We start from the raw sequence: 22098 nt of genomic DNA, 5'->3' as shown, positions 1-22098 counted from the left end.
CCATGTATGCGTGGGAATGACTGGGGATGGAGTTCCTGAGATTCTCCTCCTCCTGCCAGCGGCCAGGAGTCAGCAGCATCTAACTGGGCACAACTGTGAACCGAGAAGGGGTCACGTGCTATTCCGCTCACCTCTCACTGGCATCCTGAGCTCCAGTGCAGCCCTGAGCCTTGGCCTCTGGGCCACGGTGACAGGTGTCAGGACGGACCTAGTAAGTCAGACGGGCTTGTGCCCTTCAACAGGTGCACTGCACCGTGGGCCTGCCTCTTGGAAGAGTAAGGGGAGGAGAGGGAAGAGCTAGCCTGAGGTCACTGCTCCTCAGGGCTGGCAAGTAAGTCCTGCTTGTGAAACAGGCATCCTGGCCACCGCAGCCCAGGTCCCCAGGGTGTCCAAGCACGAAGACCCACCTCCAAAACGAGTTAGCAGAAGGGGCGGCACACTGCCCGTAAAGGGCCAGATGGCAAATGATTTAGGCTTTGTGGGCCATATGGTTTGTGACAGGCGACTCCCATTTGTAGCGCAAAGGCAGCCACGGCCAGTGTGGAAAGCAGTGAGGGTAGCTGTGTTCCAGCTCCACTTTTTTTCGTGAACACTAAGATTCAAGTTTTATATCATGTTCACATCAAAAAATTGTCTTCTTGTGATTTCTCAATCACTGAAACACAGACAAATTATGCTTAGCTCACAGGGAATAAGAAATAGGCAACAGGCCAAGTACAGGCCATAGACTGCTGACCCCGGGGGGAGGATGCCGCTTCTCTATCTTTAGTGAATCGCCAGGGCTAGAGGGCTTCCTTGTGAAAATGCAGATTCGGACCCAGCAGGTTGGGAATGGGGCCCGAGACTATGCATCGTGAACAGGCTTCCAAGCGATGCTCATCTTGCTGGTCTCAGGACCATATCTGAGGAGTAAGAGGTTAGGAGACTACTTTCGGAAGGTCTTGGAGCCCAGTGTACTGAGCAGTCCTGCCTGGAAGTGGGACTCCTCTGGAGCCTCCCTACCTGCTAGCGGGTACCTGAAAGGGAAGGAGGCCCGGTGGTGTGCCGGCAAGCCCTCTTTGTGGGCAGAGGGTTGGAGGGTGTCCACATGCTCAGACCTCAGGTCATGCTAACCAGGCAACATTGCCCACCACGTCCCCTGGGCCTGAAGCAGGCGATTTAGTGGGGAAGGATTTATCTGCTCCTTCACCAGTGTTTGCACATTCTTGATCATTTATAAACATTGGTTCTGAGGGACTGAAACAGTCTCAAGTCAAGTCTGAAAGAAGCCAGATCTCTGGAATTTAGTAAGGTACAATTTACTTGGACGGCAGGGAGAGAGACCCAAAATCCAGGAAAATTAAAACTGCTAAGTTTGCAGTGGCTGAAAGCCCCCAATCTGCGGTGCTGTGACAGGAAAAAAACGTATTCAAAATCCCCCAAGGTACAGGAGACTTCTCTAGGGCAGGGCCTGACGGACGCAGGGTCAGGAAATGGAGGCCACCCTAATTAATAGCGCACCAGCAAAAGGCACTGGAATTAAAAGGTGTTTGGAGGGCTTCCCTGGTGGCGCAGTGGTTGAGACTCTGCCTGCCGATGCAGGGGACACGGGTTCGTGCACTGGTCCAGGAAGATCCCACATGCTGCGGAGCGGCTGGGCCCGTGAGCCATGGCCGCTGAGCCTGCGTGTCCAGAGCCTGTGCTCCGCAACGGGAGAGGCCACAACAGTGAGAGGCCCACATACCGCAAAAAAAAAAAAAAAAAAGCGTTTGGAGAGATCTTCTGGTCTTTGACAATAGAAGGTCAAGTCTACGCTCCCAGGACAGGCCCTCATCCCTCTGGACTCCTTCCCCAGCCACAAACAGTGGAGGCCTCCCGGGCCTACCCTTTATCCACTGGGTTCCAAGGAAAATAATTCTTTTTGCCAGCTGACTCAGGTACACTGTCCAGCGGCCTCATTAATGAGAGGAACTTATGTCCTCTAAGCGTTGGGAGGGGGTGGGGGAGGCAGCTATTTTCTCACATAAAGCCCATACCTTCTTCCTTGGGCTTTTAGACTTTCCAGCATTTGTCCCTGACTCCCACCTAGTGGCTTCTTCCAGTATTGCACAGGGACAAAGAGCCTCCCCACAACCAGCAGACCAGCCTAGCAGGAGTCCCTTGGGAGAGAAGCACAGGAAAGAGCGCGCTGACACCTACAACTCTCGAGCTCTCAAGTTCACACCTATAGTGGGGAGGGCAAGAAACACGCACTGGAAATTGGCTCACATAGGCTTCACTTATTTCTTTTTTTGAAAAACAATCACCAAATTTCCCCTTTTCTAACATCCAGAAAGCCAAGATTTTCCTATAAAACTCCCGTCTGTGACTTTTCAAAATGAACATGTTTGCCACATAAATACCCCACCCATCTCTTGCTCCTGGCCCTGAGCGGAGAACAGAGACGAATCGCAGGGCACAAGGAACTCAAGCTCACGGTTTATAATTCGTAAAACAGCTTCTCCCCCCACCCCGCCTTTTTTTTTTTTTTTTTTTTGTAACTCCTCTGGCTTTTTAATACGGTGAGCAGATTTGCTTCTCTGGCCGGAATGAAAGACTGCAGGCTGAACCTAGCGGGAACGTCGGAGCGCTGGGAGCTGAAGGAGCCGCCATCTGTGACATGGCGGCTGCGCTGACAACGGGGGTGGCCGTGCACCCTCCTGGGCTGGTCTTTTTGTTTCTGGAGAGACTGGTTAAGAAGGTAGCTGAGAGCACGCGAACATCTGACGGACAGACTGACACAGGTCAGCACACACCCCAGAGGGGCCTTACTTCCCTTACAGCCAGGCCCAGAGGAAGCTGCCGATTCAGGGCCTCCCATTTCACGGCTCCGGAGATGACCAGAGATGGCGGCCTCGGCCGAGCCCCGACACGGGGCAGCTGTGCCTAGAGGGGCTCCCTAACCTGTCTCCCCTTTGCAAACCTAAATGTCTAGACTGAGGAAGGCAGGGGCTGGTGGCTACCAGGGGGCCGCTCTATAGCCTTTAAACCGCAGGACTGGAATGTGTGGCCGGATCCTGCAGACGGACTGTCAGACCAGCTCTCATTTCCAGTAGGGAAACTGAGTCCCAGAGGAGGGAAGAGAGGTTCACCCGTGGCCACACGCGAGTGGCAGACAGCCAGCCTTTTGCCTCATCCCACACCGCCTCACCCTGGTTTGCTCCCGTCCACCTGCCCAAGCACGCTGACCAGGACACCTGCACCCTGGCTGAGGAGAGCATGGGCCCTCTGGGAGGCCACACCGACTCCACGAACGCTGCTTCCAGAGGGCGGCACAGAGAACAGCCCCTCTGGAGCGTCTCTGCCAAGCCCCCCCGCCCTGGAGCCCGGGCTCTGCCCTGACGTGCCCACACTCCGCGGCTGCTGGGTTTACCTGCCTTTCTTCAGACTTCACCTTCAGCCCCCGAAGCCTCAGGTCTTCACCAAAAATCTCCCTGACCCACATCCGAAGTAATGAAACAGACTGATGCTTTGCAGATGACGAGTGTTTGCGCCCGACTATTAGAGAAGGCCCCGGAGCTGCTCCGTCTGCAGACCCTGCCGGCTCTGGTATCACTTGGGCATCTCCCAGGAACCTGGGTCACCCGCCCGCTTCCCCCGCTAGCTGGCTGTTTCCCCAGCCCTGCAGGGCCCATTGGAAGCTGGCTGACCAGCCCTTTACGGACTCCACTCTCCCTGAGGGCTTCATCCCCCAGGTCACCACAGGCCTAGGGGGCAGCTGCAGGGAGAGGAACAAGGTGGCCCCTTTCTGGAACTCAGCTCCATTCCCATCACAGCAGAGATGCTGCCGCCTTCCAGCCTGGGCCTCAGCTTCATCCTCTACGAGTCCTGACCCTGAGCTCGGCCCCGTCTGCCAACCATGAAAGGCTCACACTCTTCTGCTATCACAGGACAGCCTCACTGATGCTTCTCTGCAGGCCAGGCTCCGTGATCCCTGCTCGCCTTGGTCTCCAGGAACCTTTCCTATACAAGAGCCCCATCCGAAGCGCCTTGGCACTCCACCAACTTTGAGGCTAAGCCCAGAGTTCAGATACTGAAACTGTGCCCCAGAGTTAACAGAAGCTGATAATAGAAATGATTGAACTTGTCTTATAGAACAACAGATAAGAGAAGAGCTTGCTAAGCCCCTTTGCTTGTAAATTGCCTTCATTAAGTTCACTGTTTTTTCTTTGTTTTCCTCCCTTTAATTGCATACCAGCCCAGCTTCATGCAGCCCAGCTGTTTTATAGGAACTTGGAGTCAGCTCCTGCCCAGTGTGAGCCGGCCAGGGACTGGATGGCGTCACCCTAAAACTGGACCTGCGCAGATGTCTAATGAATGGCCTTTTGACATCAAAGGACTGGAAAACTCCACCCTCAGATGATGCTACGGGCCTCCATCTGGAATATGCAGAAGCATTAACCCAGATGCACCTGCGCAGAACACCGATTTCCTCACTTTTTCCCTACTTCCAATCACCTCTCCCCTAAGACCACCCTCTTATCCCATAAACACTCCAACCCCCTCGCCTTCAGCGAGGCAGATCTGAGACATTCTCCTGTCTTCTCCCTTGGCTGCCTTGTGAGTAAACTCTTGGCTGTAAACCACAGCATCTCAGCATTTGGCCTGCTGTGCATCAGGCAAACAGACCTGGTTGGGTAACAGGGGAATCCAGGCCCTTTGTTCCTTTCTTCATTGAAGTCCCAGAGGGACCCCAGCTTAGAGAGCCCCGCACATACCCTTCCAGGCCTGAAGCCCACCTTTCCTCATTCTATTAGGGGCCAAGGAAGGAGGACCCTGTTTTAGGCCCCAAAGCCCTGGAAACTTGCCCACCACCTAGCACCACTGAATCCTGGGCAGTTCTGTTCCACGGATACTTGTCTTTAGGATGAGCCTGGCTTGTTTGTAACTATTCCCAGGCCGAGAATCCCTGCTGCTGCCAGCCAATCTGTGTCCAGCCCGGCCAGCACCCAGCAAGGAGGAACCAGCCCCACTGTAAAGAAACAGCTGCCCACACACGGGCTTTCTGACCACGGTGCACTAGGACCACAGCTCCCTCACCGTTCAAGACATAAGGGCGGGGGCCCAGGACTAGTCCGCTATGTGCTCGAACCACCAACTGCTTCCCCACATCCACTGCGGCCTCTTCAGCAGCCCCTATTTCTGTGTGCTACAGCTGCCAGTATCTGTGACTGAACATCCCAGTTACAGTTACTGTTGACCAGTAACAGGAGACCACGATTCCTGCCCTCTCACCCCAGCTAATTATTGGCCCTTGGGTGGAGACCTGACCCAAGGGCAGCTAATCCAATGCAACAACCTTTAGAAAAATCTCTCCAAGGCAAGCATTCCCCCAACCATTGTAAACAGACCCCGAAACAGATCTGCAAATCTAAATGCAAGCTGTTTTCTGCAATGCATCTTCCAAAACCAACCACAGCTGAGCATAAATGAAAATCTTGAATTTCTGGTTCTTTTGCAATTAACATTTCTTCATAGACCTGGAGGGCTTGGCTCAAAAATTATGAGTTAAGCCAATGAGATTATTTCCTTCAGGGGTTAACACACACACACACACACACAGCAAATAAGAACTTGTCAGTCAACAAGAATAAAATCACACCTAAAGGACATGTGACAGTCGCCCTGAGCTGTCTTCCTAAGGGACATTTATTTCCCCCCCTCCATCATGGTTCCTTCCCGACAGACGCCCCCCCTTCCACTATGATCAGTGAAAGCACCAACACTGGTTCCCCAGCCTCCCTGGCAGCTAGGGCATGCGAACAAATCCTGACCATTGGGACCATATGAGAAGCTGGGGGGGTTCAGAGAAATCTTTCCCAGTTTTATAAAAAGAGGACATATTCTACCTCTGGACACAGCTGTGTGTTGTGAGGTCAGGCTGCCCGGAGCTGCAGTAGCCTTCTTGCAACTGTTAGGGGACACACCTGAGGATGGTGGGGAGAAAGATAAGAAAAGCTGGAGCCCTTGAGGTCATCCCAGAGTCACTGATTTAACCCTAGGACCACCCATCCTCTGGACATCTCGTTAGTGACATCTAAAACTCCTTACTGTTTATGCCACTTTCTGAGAAAGAATCCCAACTGACAGGTGTCATAAGGCAGGGTTGGATCACGCCGGGCCAGCATATGACAAAGCAGTAACTGAGGTTTACGATGAAAGAGAACAGCACAAACACCCAAGGGACGTACAGATACCATGAATTAGGACTACCTGCCTGAGCCCTCCAGCTACCTTGTTAGCTCCAATTTTAAGTCACATGGGATTTTTTTTTTTTTTTTTTTTTGGTAATAATTCAAGCGAGTCTCTGGTTTAAAGCAGTGCCTCAAACTTTAATGTGAATACGCATCACCTGGAAATGGTTCAGTGGATGGGGCAAATTCTAACTTTTTTTTTTCTTGAAGACAAGTTATCAAGTGATACCAAAACTGCTGGTCCATAGACCACAACTTGTACAGCGACATCTTCTAACTAAAAGTACCAACCTAAGGCAATCTAAAACCAATCTAAAGAGGAGCAGTGGGTTTCTTCACAGCCTTGGCTTCTATCTCCACACAGATAAGACCTGCTATGGAATGTGTGTGCCTTGTAAAATGACTTTAGGTCTGAGACCTAAAATACACACAGGTGGTCTCTGTCTAGAATCAAAACCTTAAACATCCAGCCCTGGTTTCTTGGAATGTTTATATGAACTCCTGACCTCCCTAAAAGTACACCATTCATAGGTTGCTGATGGCCATAACTACTCGAAAAGTTTTATGAATGCAACAACTTTTAGAAAAATCTCTCCAAGGCAAGCATTCCCCCAACCACTGTAAATAGCCCCCAAAACAGATCCGCAAATCCGAATGCAAGCTGTTTCCTGCCATGCATCTTGCAAAAACCAAACACCACATCGACTACTTTGGGATCAAAAGTATTTTTTAAGAATCTCTTTTGGTAAATTATAGACATTAGATCCATACTTCATGCCACACACTAAAAAGATTGATGAATTCGAGTAAACCATGTGATACAAATCACACTAAACCTACTGAGAGAGAATACAGGTGAATATTATTCGACCTGAGGTCAGGCAGGGCCTTTCTAGAAAGAAAAGAAGAAATTCAAACAGGAAAGACCGATAAAATTAGTTACAATCCTTTTAAAGTCTTTGCCTCAAAAAACCACCATAAATAACGTTTTAAAATAAAGTGAGGAAAAGAAATGCCGCAAAGAAAAGGGTTAGTAAAAAGTCATTTAAACATAAGAAAAACACTAAAATCCTAATAGGGGTGGGGGTGAGAGAACACAAAATATTAACAGACCAGACTAGGGCAGGCACACCCAAGGGACTCAAGGTGATCTCTGGAGGGGTGGGGGTGGGGAGGCGTGTGAAGAAAATATTCGAGCTATTTTCTTTTTTAAAGTTTTTTTGATGTGGACCATTTTTAAAGTCTTCATTGAATTCGTTACAATATTGCTTCTGTTTTTATGTTTTGTTTTTTGGCTGCCAAGCATGTGGGATCTTAGCTTCCAGACCAGGGATCGAACCTGCACCCCATGCACTGAAAGGTGAAATCTTAACCACTGGACTGCCAGGGAAGTCTCTAGAGCTATTTCCTTAACCTGTCCTTTAAAAAGGATTTTCTATCTGGGACTATGTTTTATAATTTACATATATTAGGACAATTCTCCATATACGAATATGTGTATTTGGAGAAGGAATTTTTTTCATATTGGGGTAAGAGACCAAAAGTTTGGAGACAATACGGAATACTAATTAGCTAATAAAAAAAATTTAGCCTTCCTACTAAACAAAGAAATGCAAAGATAAAATGAAGCCATTTTTCCTATGAAATTAGTAAAGCTATTTTTTCAATCTTAGTACTTGTTGATCAGGATATACCTCAAACCCTGCCAATGAAAATATAAATGAGTAAAATCTTTTTGAAAAGTGGTTTGGAAAAATGTGTCACAAGGCTTAAAGATTAATATCTTTGATCAGAGTTGCCAGACTTAGCAAACTGTATGAAACATACTTATTAAAAATTCATTGTTTATCTAAAATTCCAACTTAACTGAGCATGCTGTATTTTGTCCGTTAACCCTGCTTTAACCCTATTATTCTACTTTCACGATTCTATCTGAAAATATTTCGATATAACAACAAATATTTCTAGACAGTCTGTGCAGCAATGCCGTATCATTAGTGAAAGATTAAAAGTAATTTCAATTCAACATTAGAGAAATGGTTCCATAAATTCAAGCACATCTATACAAGGAAAAAATACAGTCACTGTAAATTATGTATTTGTAGTCTTTCTTTATCCCACTTCATGCAGATATTCACAAGTTTTGCTGAAGAAATGTTCACGCATTTCCTGCCCTGTATCTGCTAGAGATGGTGCATACTGTGCAGTACACATGCACTGTCCCACCTTTCTAAAGTTTAATAAGCTCTGAGTTCTAAAATGCATGTGGACCCAAGGGTTTCAGACTGAGGAATTATGGACCTATCATTTTCTTGAAGCTTCATAAAATTTTCTGTAAACACTACAGCCTGAGTCAGTAGTACTTAGCAGGACTGCAGGGAGGGATGGGCGCCCATGCCAGGTGTAAAGTGAGCTAGAAAGCCGCAGCTGCAAAGAGAGGTGGGCAGAAGATGCTGAGACATGACAGGGGAGAAGCCAGGATCAACATCATGGAGCTGCAAGTACGGTAACAGCCAGAGAGTTCCTCTCTAGCGAAGCAAAGGGGGATCCTTCTGCTGTGGGAAGGAGAACTAAACTACCGAAGCCATCCCCCAGCAACTCCCAATCTGGTTAAAAGCGTGAGCGGAGGAGCAGGTGGGGACTTCTGTCCCATTATCGGCACAAGTCTGAGAGGACCCCCAAGAACCGCCTTCATGTGGAGGAGGAACAAGAAACCAGCTTGCAAACCTGACCTGTAACAGGCCTACCCGAGACCCATCCAGCGACCTTCACCTTCCTCTCTGGGCATTATCGGTTGCTACTGTAACAAATTACCACAAACTTAGTGACTTGCAAAAGCACAAAGTCATTACCTTATAGTTCTGGAGGTCAGAAGTCTGAAGTGAATCTCACTGGGCTAAAATCAGCCCTGCTGGCAGGGCTGCTCTCCCTTCTGGAGGCTCACAGGGGAGAGCCCAGTTTTCCAGCTCCTGGCGGCTGCCTGCATCCTTCGGTTCTCGGCCCTTCCGCCTTCAAAGCCAGCAGCAGCGGCGGGCGACTCCCTCCCCGACCACATCCATCAGACACTGAGTCTTCCGCCGCCCCTTCCACTTATAAGGACGCCAGTGATTACACTGGGCTCACCTGGAGAATCCAGGCTGCTCTCCCTATTTTAAACTCAACTGATTAGCAACCTTAATTCCACCTGCTACCTTCCCCTTTGCCACATACAGTAACTTATTCACAGGTTCTGGCCATTAGGATGTAGACATCTTTGAAAGGCTGTTATTCTCCCTACCTATGGGTATGCTACAGAACTCCAGGCAGACAACCTATGTAATGAAAATGTTGAACAACACATATAATGAATATAATAAAGAATTCTTCGGTGCTCAGAGGAAGGCATGGGGATAAGACTGTATTGACAGACTCCTGAACAGGAGTAGCTAGGACATCTGGGATATAACCCGTCTAAACACAAATGACTTGGCCTCCAGAAAAGAGGATCTCAACCTCCTTCGTCTGTGGTTTTCAATGTCAACCTGCCCCTCCCAATTTAGTGGTCCTGTTCCTGTCATCCTATCTCTGTGCATACTTCCCAATTTTGAATCAGAGCCACTGGATTCTAGCTTTAGAAGACTGCACCCCAGCTTTCATCCTCAGACTCAGCTTAGGTCATGATCACACGCTCCCTCTGGCTTCCCAGCCCTGGACTGGGTGCCAATCCAGCTCATTTCCAGAATGGACTGGTTCCTTGCCTTACCCATTCCCAGATATTACTCGTCTTTTAAAGCTGACTGGCTGGTCTCCACAGGGAAGGAGATGGGTAACAAAAGCCAAAAATTTACAGCTTTGGTTACTCATCTGCTTTGCTTAGAGACCAGCAGGTGTGCAGGATTGATCTAGAGAGGGCAGGAGGAGAGTCAGGAAACCTGCGTTCCACTCTAGGGGCAGGAAGGACTTCTAGGGCAGGTGGTCTGAAGAGTAGGAGCAGCGATAACAGGATGGACGAGGCAACAAGGTTCTAGTTTGTTGTAAGGAACGAGGGGCATGGTGGGTTCAGCTGAAAATAGAGACCCCAGCTAGGGATTATAACACAGCAAATTGTGCATGTACTATCTGGGGGAAACACCTTCCATGTTCGCTCTTCTCTGGCCCTGGATTTCCCCTTCTCAGGAGAACAACGGGAGGGGCCCAGGCAGGCTGACTGTGGAGCTTAAGCTGCTTGACCAGGCCCTACCCTTCTGCTGGGAAGGACCACCACCCACTGCGGGTTGGCCAGATCTGGACAGGAAGCAAGAAAAGACTGGACAGTGCACAGATGAAGTAACAGCCCCAGGTGGTGGTGGCATGCCAGGGGCTCCGTGACCGTGTTCCCCACCCAGGCCATGGGCCTACTCACCAAGCTCTCCTCGAACCACTCCTTTAGGTAGGCAGCTGTGGGGCCGGGGATCTGGCTCAGGAGGGCTGCTCTCTCCTGAGAATGCTCCAGCGTCTCCAGGGCCAGCCTCAAGTCCTCGACGAGACGGAGCAACGGGAAGGGGTTCATGTAGGAAGCCACGGAGGCCAGTCCAGGCTCACAGGTACCATCGCTAATATCTCCCCCCGTGTTAGTGCCTGGAACAAGAGAGAGGCGGGAACCTTGGTAAGAAGGGTGGACGCCACGGGCGAGGAACTAATAAACAGCAAAGTTAGTGAAAGGGGAGAGGAAAGGGATGGATAAGAAGCCTAGAGGAACCACTTCTGCCTCAGCAGAATCACTCACAACATGAACTTTGCAGAAATCACCTTTCATCCTGGCTTGGGCATGAGAGAGGCACATGACTATGCCCATTGGGACTGGCTTAGGGAAGCTCGCAACTTCAGACAACTGGGGAAGCACAGCTAGACCTCACGAACGACCAAGGACATGTGCGCTAAAATGGTGAGATGCCAGTCTTCAGCTCTGATATTAATAAATTTGTCCTCTTCTACGTTAATGTGGTAGACTGCACAGATGGCCACCAAAAGTCCATCCCATCCTCGAGTGGGCATCCTACTCCCCTCCTCCTGAGGGGGATGCTGACTCCGGGCTGGTCTAGTGACTCGCTCTGATCAACAGGGTGCAGAGGAAGGGGTGCTGTGTGGGGTCTGCTGAGGTTGAGTGAATCGAAATCTTTCTAGATCTTCCCCATTGGGAGATTCTATACCCTCTGACATACTCAGAGGGTATAGAATATAGAGGGTATACTTTTGACTTGTATCTATTACTGTGTGTATCCATATTTCATATCCCTTTATGGGCTGTGAAGTCTCTGAGGGCAGAGCCCCTGTCACAGTTAGCTAACATAGTCATCATGCCCCCTGACCAGTAGACGGTGAGGGGGAACTGGACTGAATGTCTGTACATATGCTTGGATGAATAGCTAAGAGGAAGAGTACCTGGATTTCCCCAGAGATCTGGGATACTGGGTCTTTTTCTAAACTGGTATGTCCCAAATAGGACTGTTTTTGCCTTTCTAAACCCCACCATTAAAAAAAAAAAAAAAGTCTTCTTTGCATAATGTATACAGTGATATATTTTTCAAACCACAACTGGGGCAACAGAGTCTAACAAAGGATGTCTGTGCTTCTTTCATCAGTAAGAAACACTTTAGAAAATATGGTTCGTAGTGGAAGTTCTAGGGCATTTGGATTGTTTATAAAACCAACGGAATAAAATATTTGAAGTCAGGACTCTTGCTGGAAAATGCGGGCTGTAGGGCTACCACATCCACGGTTGCACTGCAGGCCTGACGTCTAATTCCAGGTTCCTCTGCTCTTTTAAAAGCCGACTTCCTACTTGCCATGGCAGTCTTTGGAATGAGAAATCCACACAGAAGGAAACAATTACTGTTTGATTGCCGGTTTGCTTTCTGAAAGGGCAGGATAGAGGGAGTCGCGGCTCAGGATCCACAAACAAGTCCACGGCTCCGGGGAACTAGGAAACGGCCCTACTACCCACACTCTGATGTGTGCTCAGCGCTTTCTGGCTCCTGCAAATACAGTTTAGAGTTGACTAGGAGAGGCCACAGCCAACAACGTCAGGGAAGAAAATGAACAGAAGCAGGGCGAGACCCCCCAGTCTCCAAACAAATGCTAAGTAATCCCTCTGCATCCTGGACACACCAGACACACACACACACACACACACACACACACACACACACACACACACATCTATAAATCGAGGATAAGTCAGGCCAGGAGTAGGTGGGAAGACTGAGGTTTTCATTCACTTTATATCACTCCTTGGCCTTGGACAAGTTCCTTCCATTCTCTGGGCCCCTCCCTGCCCTAAATCCTCGGGATTCTTCCTTACTATTCAAATATTGCGTATGTGTGTAAATGTGTATGAGTACATGTGTATCTGTGTCTATTTTTCCACATGTATACACACGTAAAAGACTTTAATGTCTATCTCTTTGCAATTTCATCAACACACAGGCTCAGAAAATGGTCCAGAATGGTGAAACTCCTAAGGCCCAGCATTAGCAAAGGCAACAATCACCCAGGGAATTCCCTGGTGGTCCAGTGGTTAGGACTCAGAGCTTTCACTGCTGTGACCTGGGTTCGGGGAACTAAGATCCCACAAGCCTCGTGGCGCGACCGAAATAACAACAACAAAAAACCAGTCACCCAGAAGACTCAGTTCCATACTCCACACACATTCCCTACAGATGATCAGTTCCTATGGAAAAACTACAATCACAGAGGAAAATACATCAAAATCGGACTATCAGATGCAACAAATAAGAAAATGCATGCCTTCATACCTGGGTTTAACAAAACAATACAAAAGAGACAATAACATAAGGCAAGGTGTTGACCCCTAAATTACGTCTCAGAAAACAGCAGCTCACCTCATGTTCAAGCCCAAATAAAGTTTCTCTTTGGGGGCAATCTCTCAATTACTTTATCTTGAACAACAAAGCACTCTTTAGGGAAGATAGATTAACACAGGGGACTTCAATTTTACATGCAGACTGAAATCACTTGGGGAGTTTTACAAACTACAGATGCCAGGGTCCCAACCTCCAGAGGTTCTAATTTGATCGGTCTGAGGCTGACCTGGGATAACAAAAAGCTCCCCAGGTGATTCTAATGTGCAGCCTAAGTGGAAATCATTGACTAGCAAATCAACGTTGATCAATGTCAAATTTTGATGTTTAGAGAGGACAACCTGAGAATTTTTATTTTAAGCACCCACAACCAAAATTTAATACAGATTCAGTAATTGTTAGGGGAAGGCAAGACAACATAAAATGCAAATATAGGATTTCACTGAAGGCCTTTTAATGATCGCTTTCAAAAGCAACTAAGTATGTGTGTAGTAGTAATTAGGGTTATTCAGAAATGTTTTGGTTCTCCTCTGCTTAAGCTCATAGTAGGATAACACTCTGCCCCTTGAAGTTACTCACAGCCACATGACTTCCTCTGGGCAATAAACATGAAAAGTGATATGTGTCACTTCTGGGAGAAAGTCTTTAGGAACCAGAGCACAATTCCTCATATCTCTTTCACTTGCTCTGGTCTCTGGCAACGGTGGGGACTGAATCAGCCCGTGTTCCAAAGGGAAGATGATGTGGACCAGAGCTCTAAGTAGACCCGGGGGGAACCTGTATGAGCTGTTTCAAGCTGCTGACATTCTGGGACTGTTTGTTATTGCAGCATAACTTAGCCTGTCTTCACTTACACAAAGTACATATGTTGAACAATTTAGAAATATATACATATAAGATAAACTTCTAAAAAATGATCTTTTACTGCACGGACCACTCCACCTGCCACAAGCCACAGCAAGGGTAACAGGGAACCAGCATTCTCAGTGCTCTGAGCCCAATGTGCAGTCTGGTCCCACGAGGGGGTCTGAGCCGGAGAAGGGACCCCCCCCCCACCTCTCAGCCACATTCACTCAGTGTTTAGCCCCAAACACAGATCTCTGGGGGGCAGGATGAGAAACGCTGACATCCTGCCCTCCTGGGAAGATAGTCCAGCAGCTGGATGCCAGGAGCGGGGGTCCCTGTGTGCGTGGCTCCCCCAGCCTGGGGTGGGCTTCTGCCCTGCTGAGCCAGAGCAGGGAGGGAGGGCACACACCTTGGTTCAAAGACCACAGACGCTCATAGTTCTTACCAAGTTCTGGTAGATTCTATGGAATAAATGTTTCTTCAGTGAAATGGCTCAGGATCATTTCCAGAGAAAGGCTCTTTGCATTCTGTAAAAACTGATTTTCTCCAGCTTCACATTTGAGCAGATCTGTAGAGCTCCCTTGGCTGTCATGCTGAGAGCAGGATGTCCCTGTCGCTTTATTATGCAATGAAATTTGAATTAAGATCATCACGAGCCCCCCAAAGGCTAATAAACACTTAATGAAAAATGGCACAAGAAAAAAAAAAAATGTCCCTTCCAAAGAGACCCTCCACTTGCTTCTCCTCCACGGACCACTACCCACTGTGAAGCTTTCCCTTCTTCCCTGGCAAGTACAACAGGATTTTATGACCTTACCCTGCACATCCAAACTGTAATAAATTCATTATTGTTTACCTCTAATATACACTTGTTTGTATTACTCAAGGTCACAGAGACTTTCTCCTATGCTTTATTCTAAATGTTCTGTAGCTTCATATTTTGCATTTTGATTTATGATTGATCCAGAGTTAATTTTGTACAAAGTATGAGGATTAGGTCAGGGTTCTTTTTTCTTTTAACTATGGCTATTCAATTGTTCCAAAACCATTTGTTGAAAAATAAATAAAATATTTTATTTGTGGATGTTAAAAAAAAAGATCCTTTATCATGCAGATGGGGGTTCTCTGGCGTAAGATGAAATATCTATTGAGAGCATCATAGGTGAATTTTTAAAGTGCTGTATTTACAGCAACTGAAAAGTGAAGATGATGGGCCTGAAAATGGGGGTCCCGAACCCCCAGGCCGCAGACCAGTACTGGTCCGTGGCCTGTTAGGAACCGGACTGCACAGCAGGAGGTGAGCGGCGGGTGAGCGAGCGAGCCAAGCTTCTTCTGCCGCTCCCCGTCACTCCCCATCGCTCGCATTACCGCCTGAACCAACACCTCCCCCCACCACTCCCCACTGCCACCATCCATGGAAAAATTGTCTTCCACGAAACCGGTCCCTGGTGCCAAAAAGGTTGGGGACCGCTGCTCTAAAACTCTGCACATCAAAAGTGCTGTGCCTGTCAGCTGCACTAGCATTACCTGGGAGCTTGGTGGAAATGCAGACTCTCGGACCCCACCTCTACATTTTATCAACATCCCCACATGCTCTTCAACTGTTCTGGGATGCTAAAATTATTCAACAAGCAGCTCTCATAATAATAAACACAGTATGTTGGAGATAAATGTAAAACGCTTGAATAAAATCATTATTAAAAATGTGCCAGTGAGATAAGAAATCCATAATTATTTTACATAATGCTTATAACTATACAAGTAACGTAATCAATAAATTAATATTATGAGTACTTGTCTATTTGGGAATCTATTTGGACATATATGATATGTTTTACATAATTGAAGGAAAAAAATGAGAGAAATAGAAACTTTAATGCAAGAATAAGAAGGAGCGAGAAAAGCACAGAACAATTTGAAAAAGAGCCACGTGGAAACCAAAATGAAGAATGCAATCATTCAAGTGAGAAATTTAGTGCACAGGTTAAATAACAGATAAGAAAATTACTGGAATGGAAAGTGGAAGGAAGTATATAGAGTGAAGCAGAAGCAACAAAGAGAAAATGGCTATGGATTTGTCACAAATAAAATCTTGAGTCTTCTCAGTTTAAAAGACACACACTGAGTCCCAAAAACGATACATCAAGACAAACCCATCCTAGAAACAACGCAGTGAAACTGAAGAACACCAAGGACAGAGGAAATTTAAAAGCAACCAGAGATAAAAGACAGACTGTCAAGAGACTTCTCATCAGCAAAGTCCCGATGACCACAAAATAATATCTACAGGTAGCTACCAACCTATAACCTGTACAAGATAAACTACCGCTCAAGATGAAGACTAAAGTAAGGTCATTTTTCACATAATGACTCGTGCAACTTATTACTGGCAGGCTATTCCTGAAGGGATTTTAAAGGATCTACTTCATGAAGCAGGAAAAACTGCACCAACCAAAAAGGAGTGGGATGAAAAACACATCCGGGGGGGGCGGGGGGAGCACCCAAGAGTGGCTGCAGCCAGGGTCTGTTTCCCAGGGTCAGCTGCAGCCACCTCCTGCCTCTCTGCAAGACTCTTCCAAAACCAGCAGAAGAAAGGCCATGTGAGAACACAGCGAGAAGAAGATAGCCCACAAGCTGGGAAGAGAGGTCGCACCAGAAATCAACCCTGTTGGCACCTTGATCTCAGACTTTCTGGCCTCCAGGACTATTTTCTATTTCTTCTTGAAGCTCTTCAGGGGTACACAGTATGACAAAATGCATGAGACAAGAATACTTATAGCAAGTTGTTACCCAGGCAGAGCCTTTGAATCCCAGAGGAGCTGCAGCTTCACCCTCAAGACACAGATCTGCAGCCTCCTGGGCACCATCAGACACCTCCACTGAAGACCCAGAATGGAGACCATTGGACCATATGTCCTGTACATTCTCTAACAACTACTTAGACCTAAGGTCTTTGTTTCAACACCTTCCTTTGAGAGCTAAGACTAGTTTATATAATATGGGACGATGAAAGAACTTAGATTTTGAGATCTGATGGATCTTGTATTTTTTCCTAATTATGCTTTCTAGTTAAGCTCTCTATGCTTCAATTTCCTGTCTGTAAAAAGGGGGTGGCGGGGCTTCCCTGGTGGCGCAGTGGTTAAGAATCCGCCTGCCAGTGCAGGGTTCAATCCCTGGTCCGGGAAGATCCCACATGCCGCGGAGCAGCTAAGCCTGTGCACCATAACTACTGAGCTTGTGCTCTAGAGCCCGCGAGCCACAACTATTGAAGCCCGCACGCCTAGAGCCTGTGCTGTGCACACACACACACAATCACTGGATAAAATGATAAAAAACAACAAAAAAATCATCTGAATAGACCTATAAATAATTGAGCCATAATTTAATATTTTTCCACAGAGAAAATACCAGGCCAAATGTTTTTACAAGTTAGCTCTAGCCAACGTTCAGGAAGTGAATAATTCTAATCTAACTGGTGTTCAGTAGAGAAAAGGATGGACTGCTCCCAGCTGTCTCGATAAGGAGAGCCTGCCAGTACAACTTGTAGACCAGAGTGTGAAAGGTGCCCCTGGAACTGAACAATTTAGAAGTTCTGAGTACTACAAAGGCAAATGACGAGTCTTCTCACTGATGAACTCACATATCAAATCCTAAACACAAATTTACAAAACTAAATCCCATGGTGTGTAAAAAAGACCCTCTCCTTTGGGAAATGACGGGTCAAGCAGACCTAAAAAGAAAATTAAAAAATAAAGTGGTGATTATCAAAACAGCAAAAGGCACATAAAGAACTATACCCCAAACAACTAGAGGTGGCACATTGTATTCAAGCACATATAAAGCATTTTTTCAAAACTGACTATAGAGTAGGCCATACACAAAGTCTCGACAAAAATCAAGAATCGCGGGCTTCCCTGGTGGCGCAGTGGTTGAGAGTCCGCCTGCTAATGTAGGGGACATGGGTTAGAGCCCTGGTTCGGGAAGATACCACATGCCGCGGAGCAAGTAAGCCCGTGCGCCACAACTACTGAGCCTGCGCGTCTGGAGCCTGTGCTCCGCAACGAGAGGCCGCGACAGTGAGAGCCCCGCGCACCACGACGAAGAGTGGCCCCCGCTTGCCGCAACTAGAGAAAGCCCTCGCACAGAAACGGAGACCAAACACAGCAAAAATAAATATTAAAAAAAAAAAAATCAAGAATCGCTATCATGGGTACAATTCCAGTCTCCATATTTCTGTGGGAGGGGAGAGTGGTTTCTACCTGCCTCCCCTTACTCAATTTTTCCTCAATGGCGGAAGGCCTCTTCTGATGACAGAACTAAAAGATGGAATTCTCTCTGGAGCTGCCCGTCCCCGTATGCAAGCATTAGCTTCTGAGGAAGCTTTTTCTGAGACAAGCTCTGCCCCAGAAGGTGGAAGTCTGTAGCCTGGGATTGAGTTCAGTTTGGGGTATGTGTGTAGGATGAGTGGATTCAAGGTCCTTCCTGACTGTGGCTTCAGGTCAAGCTAACTTTCCTAATCAGTGAAACTCATGATAAAGCTGATATTTTGATCTCTTTCTGGCTGACTCCTTTGTCTGTTCCTTGACTGGAACCAAACTAGGAGGGGAATAATGGGCTGTTATTCTTTTTAAATATTTTATTGAAGTATAGTTGATTTACAGTGTTGTAAGGAATGTTATTTATTAATCTTTGTGGTAGACAGAATAATGACCCTCCCAAAGATGCCCACATCCTAATCCCTGGAAACTATGAATGTGTTTGTTACCTAATATGGCAAAAGGGACTTTACAGATGTGATTAAGAATCATGAGATGGAGATATTATCCTGGAGTTTTAATCACATGAGCTCTTAAATCATAAAAGGGAGGCAGAAGAAAGGGTCAGAGAGACGTGACATGAGGACTTGCCCTGACCTTGCTGGCTTTGAAGATGGAGGAAGGGGCCATGAGGCAAGGAAGGTAACTGCATTATAGCTGCAACAGGGCAGGTGGTAACAGACTAGTTGTGCTCAGAAAAATCCCAAAGGACACCCCAAATTAAAAAACACACATACATACACTTTTTTTTTTTTCCATACATACACTTTTTAAAGCAACTGAACTGAAGGAAATTTTCAGAGCTCAGTAGCTCAGGAGAAAGAGAGCATGTGAGCTGGTGTTTACCCTGCAGGCCAATTCCCTGGTGGCTCAACACCTCAGCTTGAATGGGCCACTTGAGGACAGGAGACAAAGCTTAGGGCCTGAGCAAAGGGAGAGGTCAGATGGCAGACCTCTGCATAAAGCCAGGATGCAAAAGGGCAATATCCTCAGTCTACCAACTAGAAAAAAATCACCCCACAGAAGGAAATTTGGCCTTGATTCTGGAATAAGAACACACATAAACAATTTGATGTTTTCAAACATTAAAAAGGGGTAAGGGGGGCTTCCCTGGTGGCACAGTGGTTGAGAGTCCGCCTGCCGATGCAGGGGACGCGGGTTCGAGCCCAGGTCCGGGAAGATCCCACATGCTGCAGAGGGGCTAGGCCCGTGAGCCATGGCCGCTGAGCCTGCACATCCGGAGCCTGTGTTCCGCAACGGGAGGGGCCACAACAGTGGGAGGCCCGTGTACCGCAAAAAAAAAAAAAAAGGGGGTAAGGGAAGTGTAGAAAGAGTGGGACAAGTAGAAATCAAAAAATAAAATAGTTGATAAACAAATGGGACCTAATCAAACTTATAAGCTTTTCACACAGCAAAGGAAACCATAAACAAAATGAAAAGACAACCTATGGAATGGGAGAAAATATTTGCAAATGATGCTACCGACCATGGATTAATTTCCAAAATATACAAACAGCTCACACAACTCAATAGCAAAAAAACAAACAACCCAATTAAAAAAAGGCAAAAGACCTAGACATTTCTCCAAGGAAGACAGATGGCAAACAGGCACATGAAAAGATGCTCAATATCACCACTAATTATTAGAGAAATGCAAATCAAAATTACATGAGGTATCATCTCACAACAGTCAGAATGGCCATCATCAAAAAGCCTACAAATAATAAATGCTGGAGAGGGTATGGAGAAAAGAGAACCCTCCTACACTGCTGGTGGGAATGTGAATTGGTACAGCCACTATGGAGAGCAGTAAGGAGGTTCCTTAAGAAACTAAAAATAGAGTTACTGTATGGTGGAGCAATCCCACAACTGGGCATATATCTGGAAAAGATGAAAACTGTAACTCAAAAAGATACAGGCACCCCAATGTTCACAGCAGCACTATTTACAATAACCAAGACATGGAAGCAACCTAAGTATCCATCAATAGATGAATGGATAAAGAAGATATGATATATATACACATACACACACAATGGAATATTACTCAGCCATTAAAAAGAATGAAGTAATGCCATTTGCAGCAACATGGGTGGACCTGGAGATTATCATACTAAGTGAAGCAAGTCGGAAAGAGAAAGACAAATACCATATGATATCACTTATATGTGGAATCTAAAATAATGATACAAATAAACTTATTTACAAAACAGAAACAGACTCACAGACATCGAAAACAAATTTATGGTTACCAAAGGAGAAAGCTGTGGGGAGGGACAAATTAGGAGTTTGGGTTAACAGATACACACCACTATATATAAATATAAAATAGATAAACAGCAAGGACCTAGTGTACAGCACAGGGAACTATATTCAATATCTTGTAATAACCTATAATGGAAAAGAATATATATATATATATATATATATATATATATATATATCTGAATCACTTTGCTGTACACCAGAAACAACACATTGTAAATCAAATATACTTCAATTTTTAAAAATAAATAAATAAAAATTTTTAAAACACCTTCAAAATAGAAGGCAAAATGTCCACGAGTATAGGGGATCAAATACACCATTGAGCAGAGTGATTTTAATAAGTATTTCTCAGAAACTGGTAAGATCAAGCAGACCAAAAAAAAAAAAAAAAAAACAGTATTGGTAGAGAAGATTCAAATAAGTTGGATGTAATGGACAATTATAGAACATGGCACGTAATAACTGGAAAATGCACACACCTTGCAAGCACACATAGAACATTAATGAAAACTGGCAATGTTCTCGTCAAGGCTACAAAGCAAGTATCAATAAATTCCAGAGAGTAGGTATCAGAAAACACTTTAACCACAACAGAATTAAGTTAGCAATCAATTTTAAATACATATTGTTATATATTATTGGTTGATTTGTTAAGTTGAACAGATACATTCAAGTAAGTAGAGCAGAAAATGATAAACAATAAAGAACAGATATTCAAAGAAGTTAAATATGTATATATATTAAGCATAGATACATAATGCCTATATATCTGTACATACTGTGATGGTTAATTGTATGTGTCAACTTGGCTAGGCCGTGGTACTCAGATATTAAGTCAACATTATTCTACATGTTTCTGTGAAGGTATTTTTTGGATGAGATTAACATTTAAATCAGCAGTTTGACCAAAGCAGACTGCCCTCCATAGTGTGGGTGGGCCTCACCCAATCAGTGGAAGATCTTAATAGAAAAAGACTGACCTCTCTAGAACAGTGGTCCCCAACCTTTGTGGCACCAGGGGTCGGTTTTGCGGAAGGCAATTTTTCTACAGACCAGCGGTGGCAGGAGTGGGGGCGGGTGTTCAGGCGGTAACGCGAGCCATGGGGAGCAGCAGATGAAGCTTCGCTTGCTCGCTGCTTACCTCCTGCTTTGCGGTCTGGTTCCTAACAGGGGTTTCCGGGGGTTGGGGATCCCTGCTCTAGAAGAAGTGGGGATCTTCCAACAGATGGCTTTCGGATTTGAACTGCAACACTGGCTCTTTGCTGGCACTCCAGGCTGCTGGCTTAGCCTGTAGATTTTTGTACTTGCCAGCTTCCACATTCATGTGAGCCAATTCCTTAAAATAAATCTCTCTCTCTCTCTCTCTCTCTCTCTCTGTCTCTTGCTCTATGTGTCTCTCTCTATACACACACACACACACACACACACACACACACGCGCGCGCGCGCGCACCCTATTGGTTCTGTTTCTCTGAAGAACCTGGGCTGATACATATACACATTTAACTATTTACAGAATAAATAATATACACACCTACTATGGTGACTGATCAGCAAAAACAAGTCAATTCTTTGAAAAAAGTAGTTAAAAAAAAAGTCTCTGGCAAGATTGATCAAA

General features: G+C 46.1%; 1 protein-coding gene across 3 annotated transcripts in view; it reads right to left on the bottom strand.

The window, feature by feature from the left end:
- The window catches only part of PPFIBP2 (PPFIA binding protein 2), a gene marked incomplete at its 3' end in the record, with an annotated part of 181769 nt that overhangs the window by 85445 nt on the left and 74226 nt on the right, over positions 1-22098 (bottom strand). For all 3 annotated transcript variants that reach the window (XM_082844193.1, XM_082844196.1, XM_082844197.1), the window contains exon 3: positions 10594-10808. In XM_082844193.1, the coding sequence (XP_082700319.1) occupies positions 10594-10808 (215 nt within the window). The remainder of the gene's footprint in view (positions 1-10593; positions 10809-22098) is intronic.

This window comes from Leucopleurus acutus (genome assembly GCF_964270905.1).
Source record: "Leucopleurus acutus genome assembly, chromosome: 8".
Lineage (NCBI taxonomy): Eukaryota > Metazoa > Chordata > Mammalia > Artiodactyla > Delphinidae > Leucopleurus > Leucopleurus acutus.
Note: the sequence above shows the minus strand (reverse complement) of the source record. Positions and strands in the feature narration are given on the sequence as shown.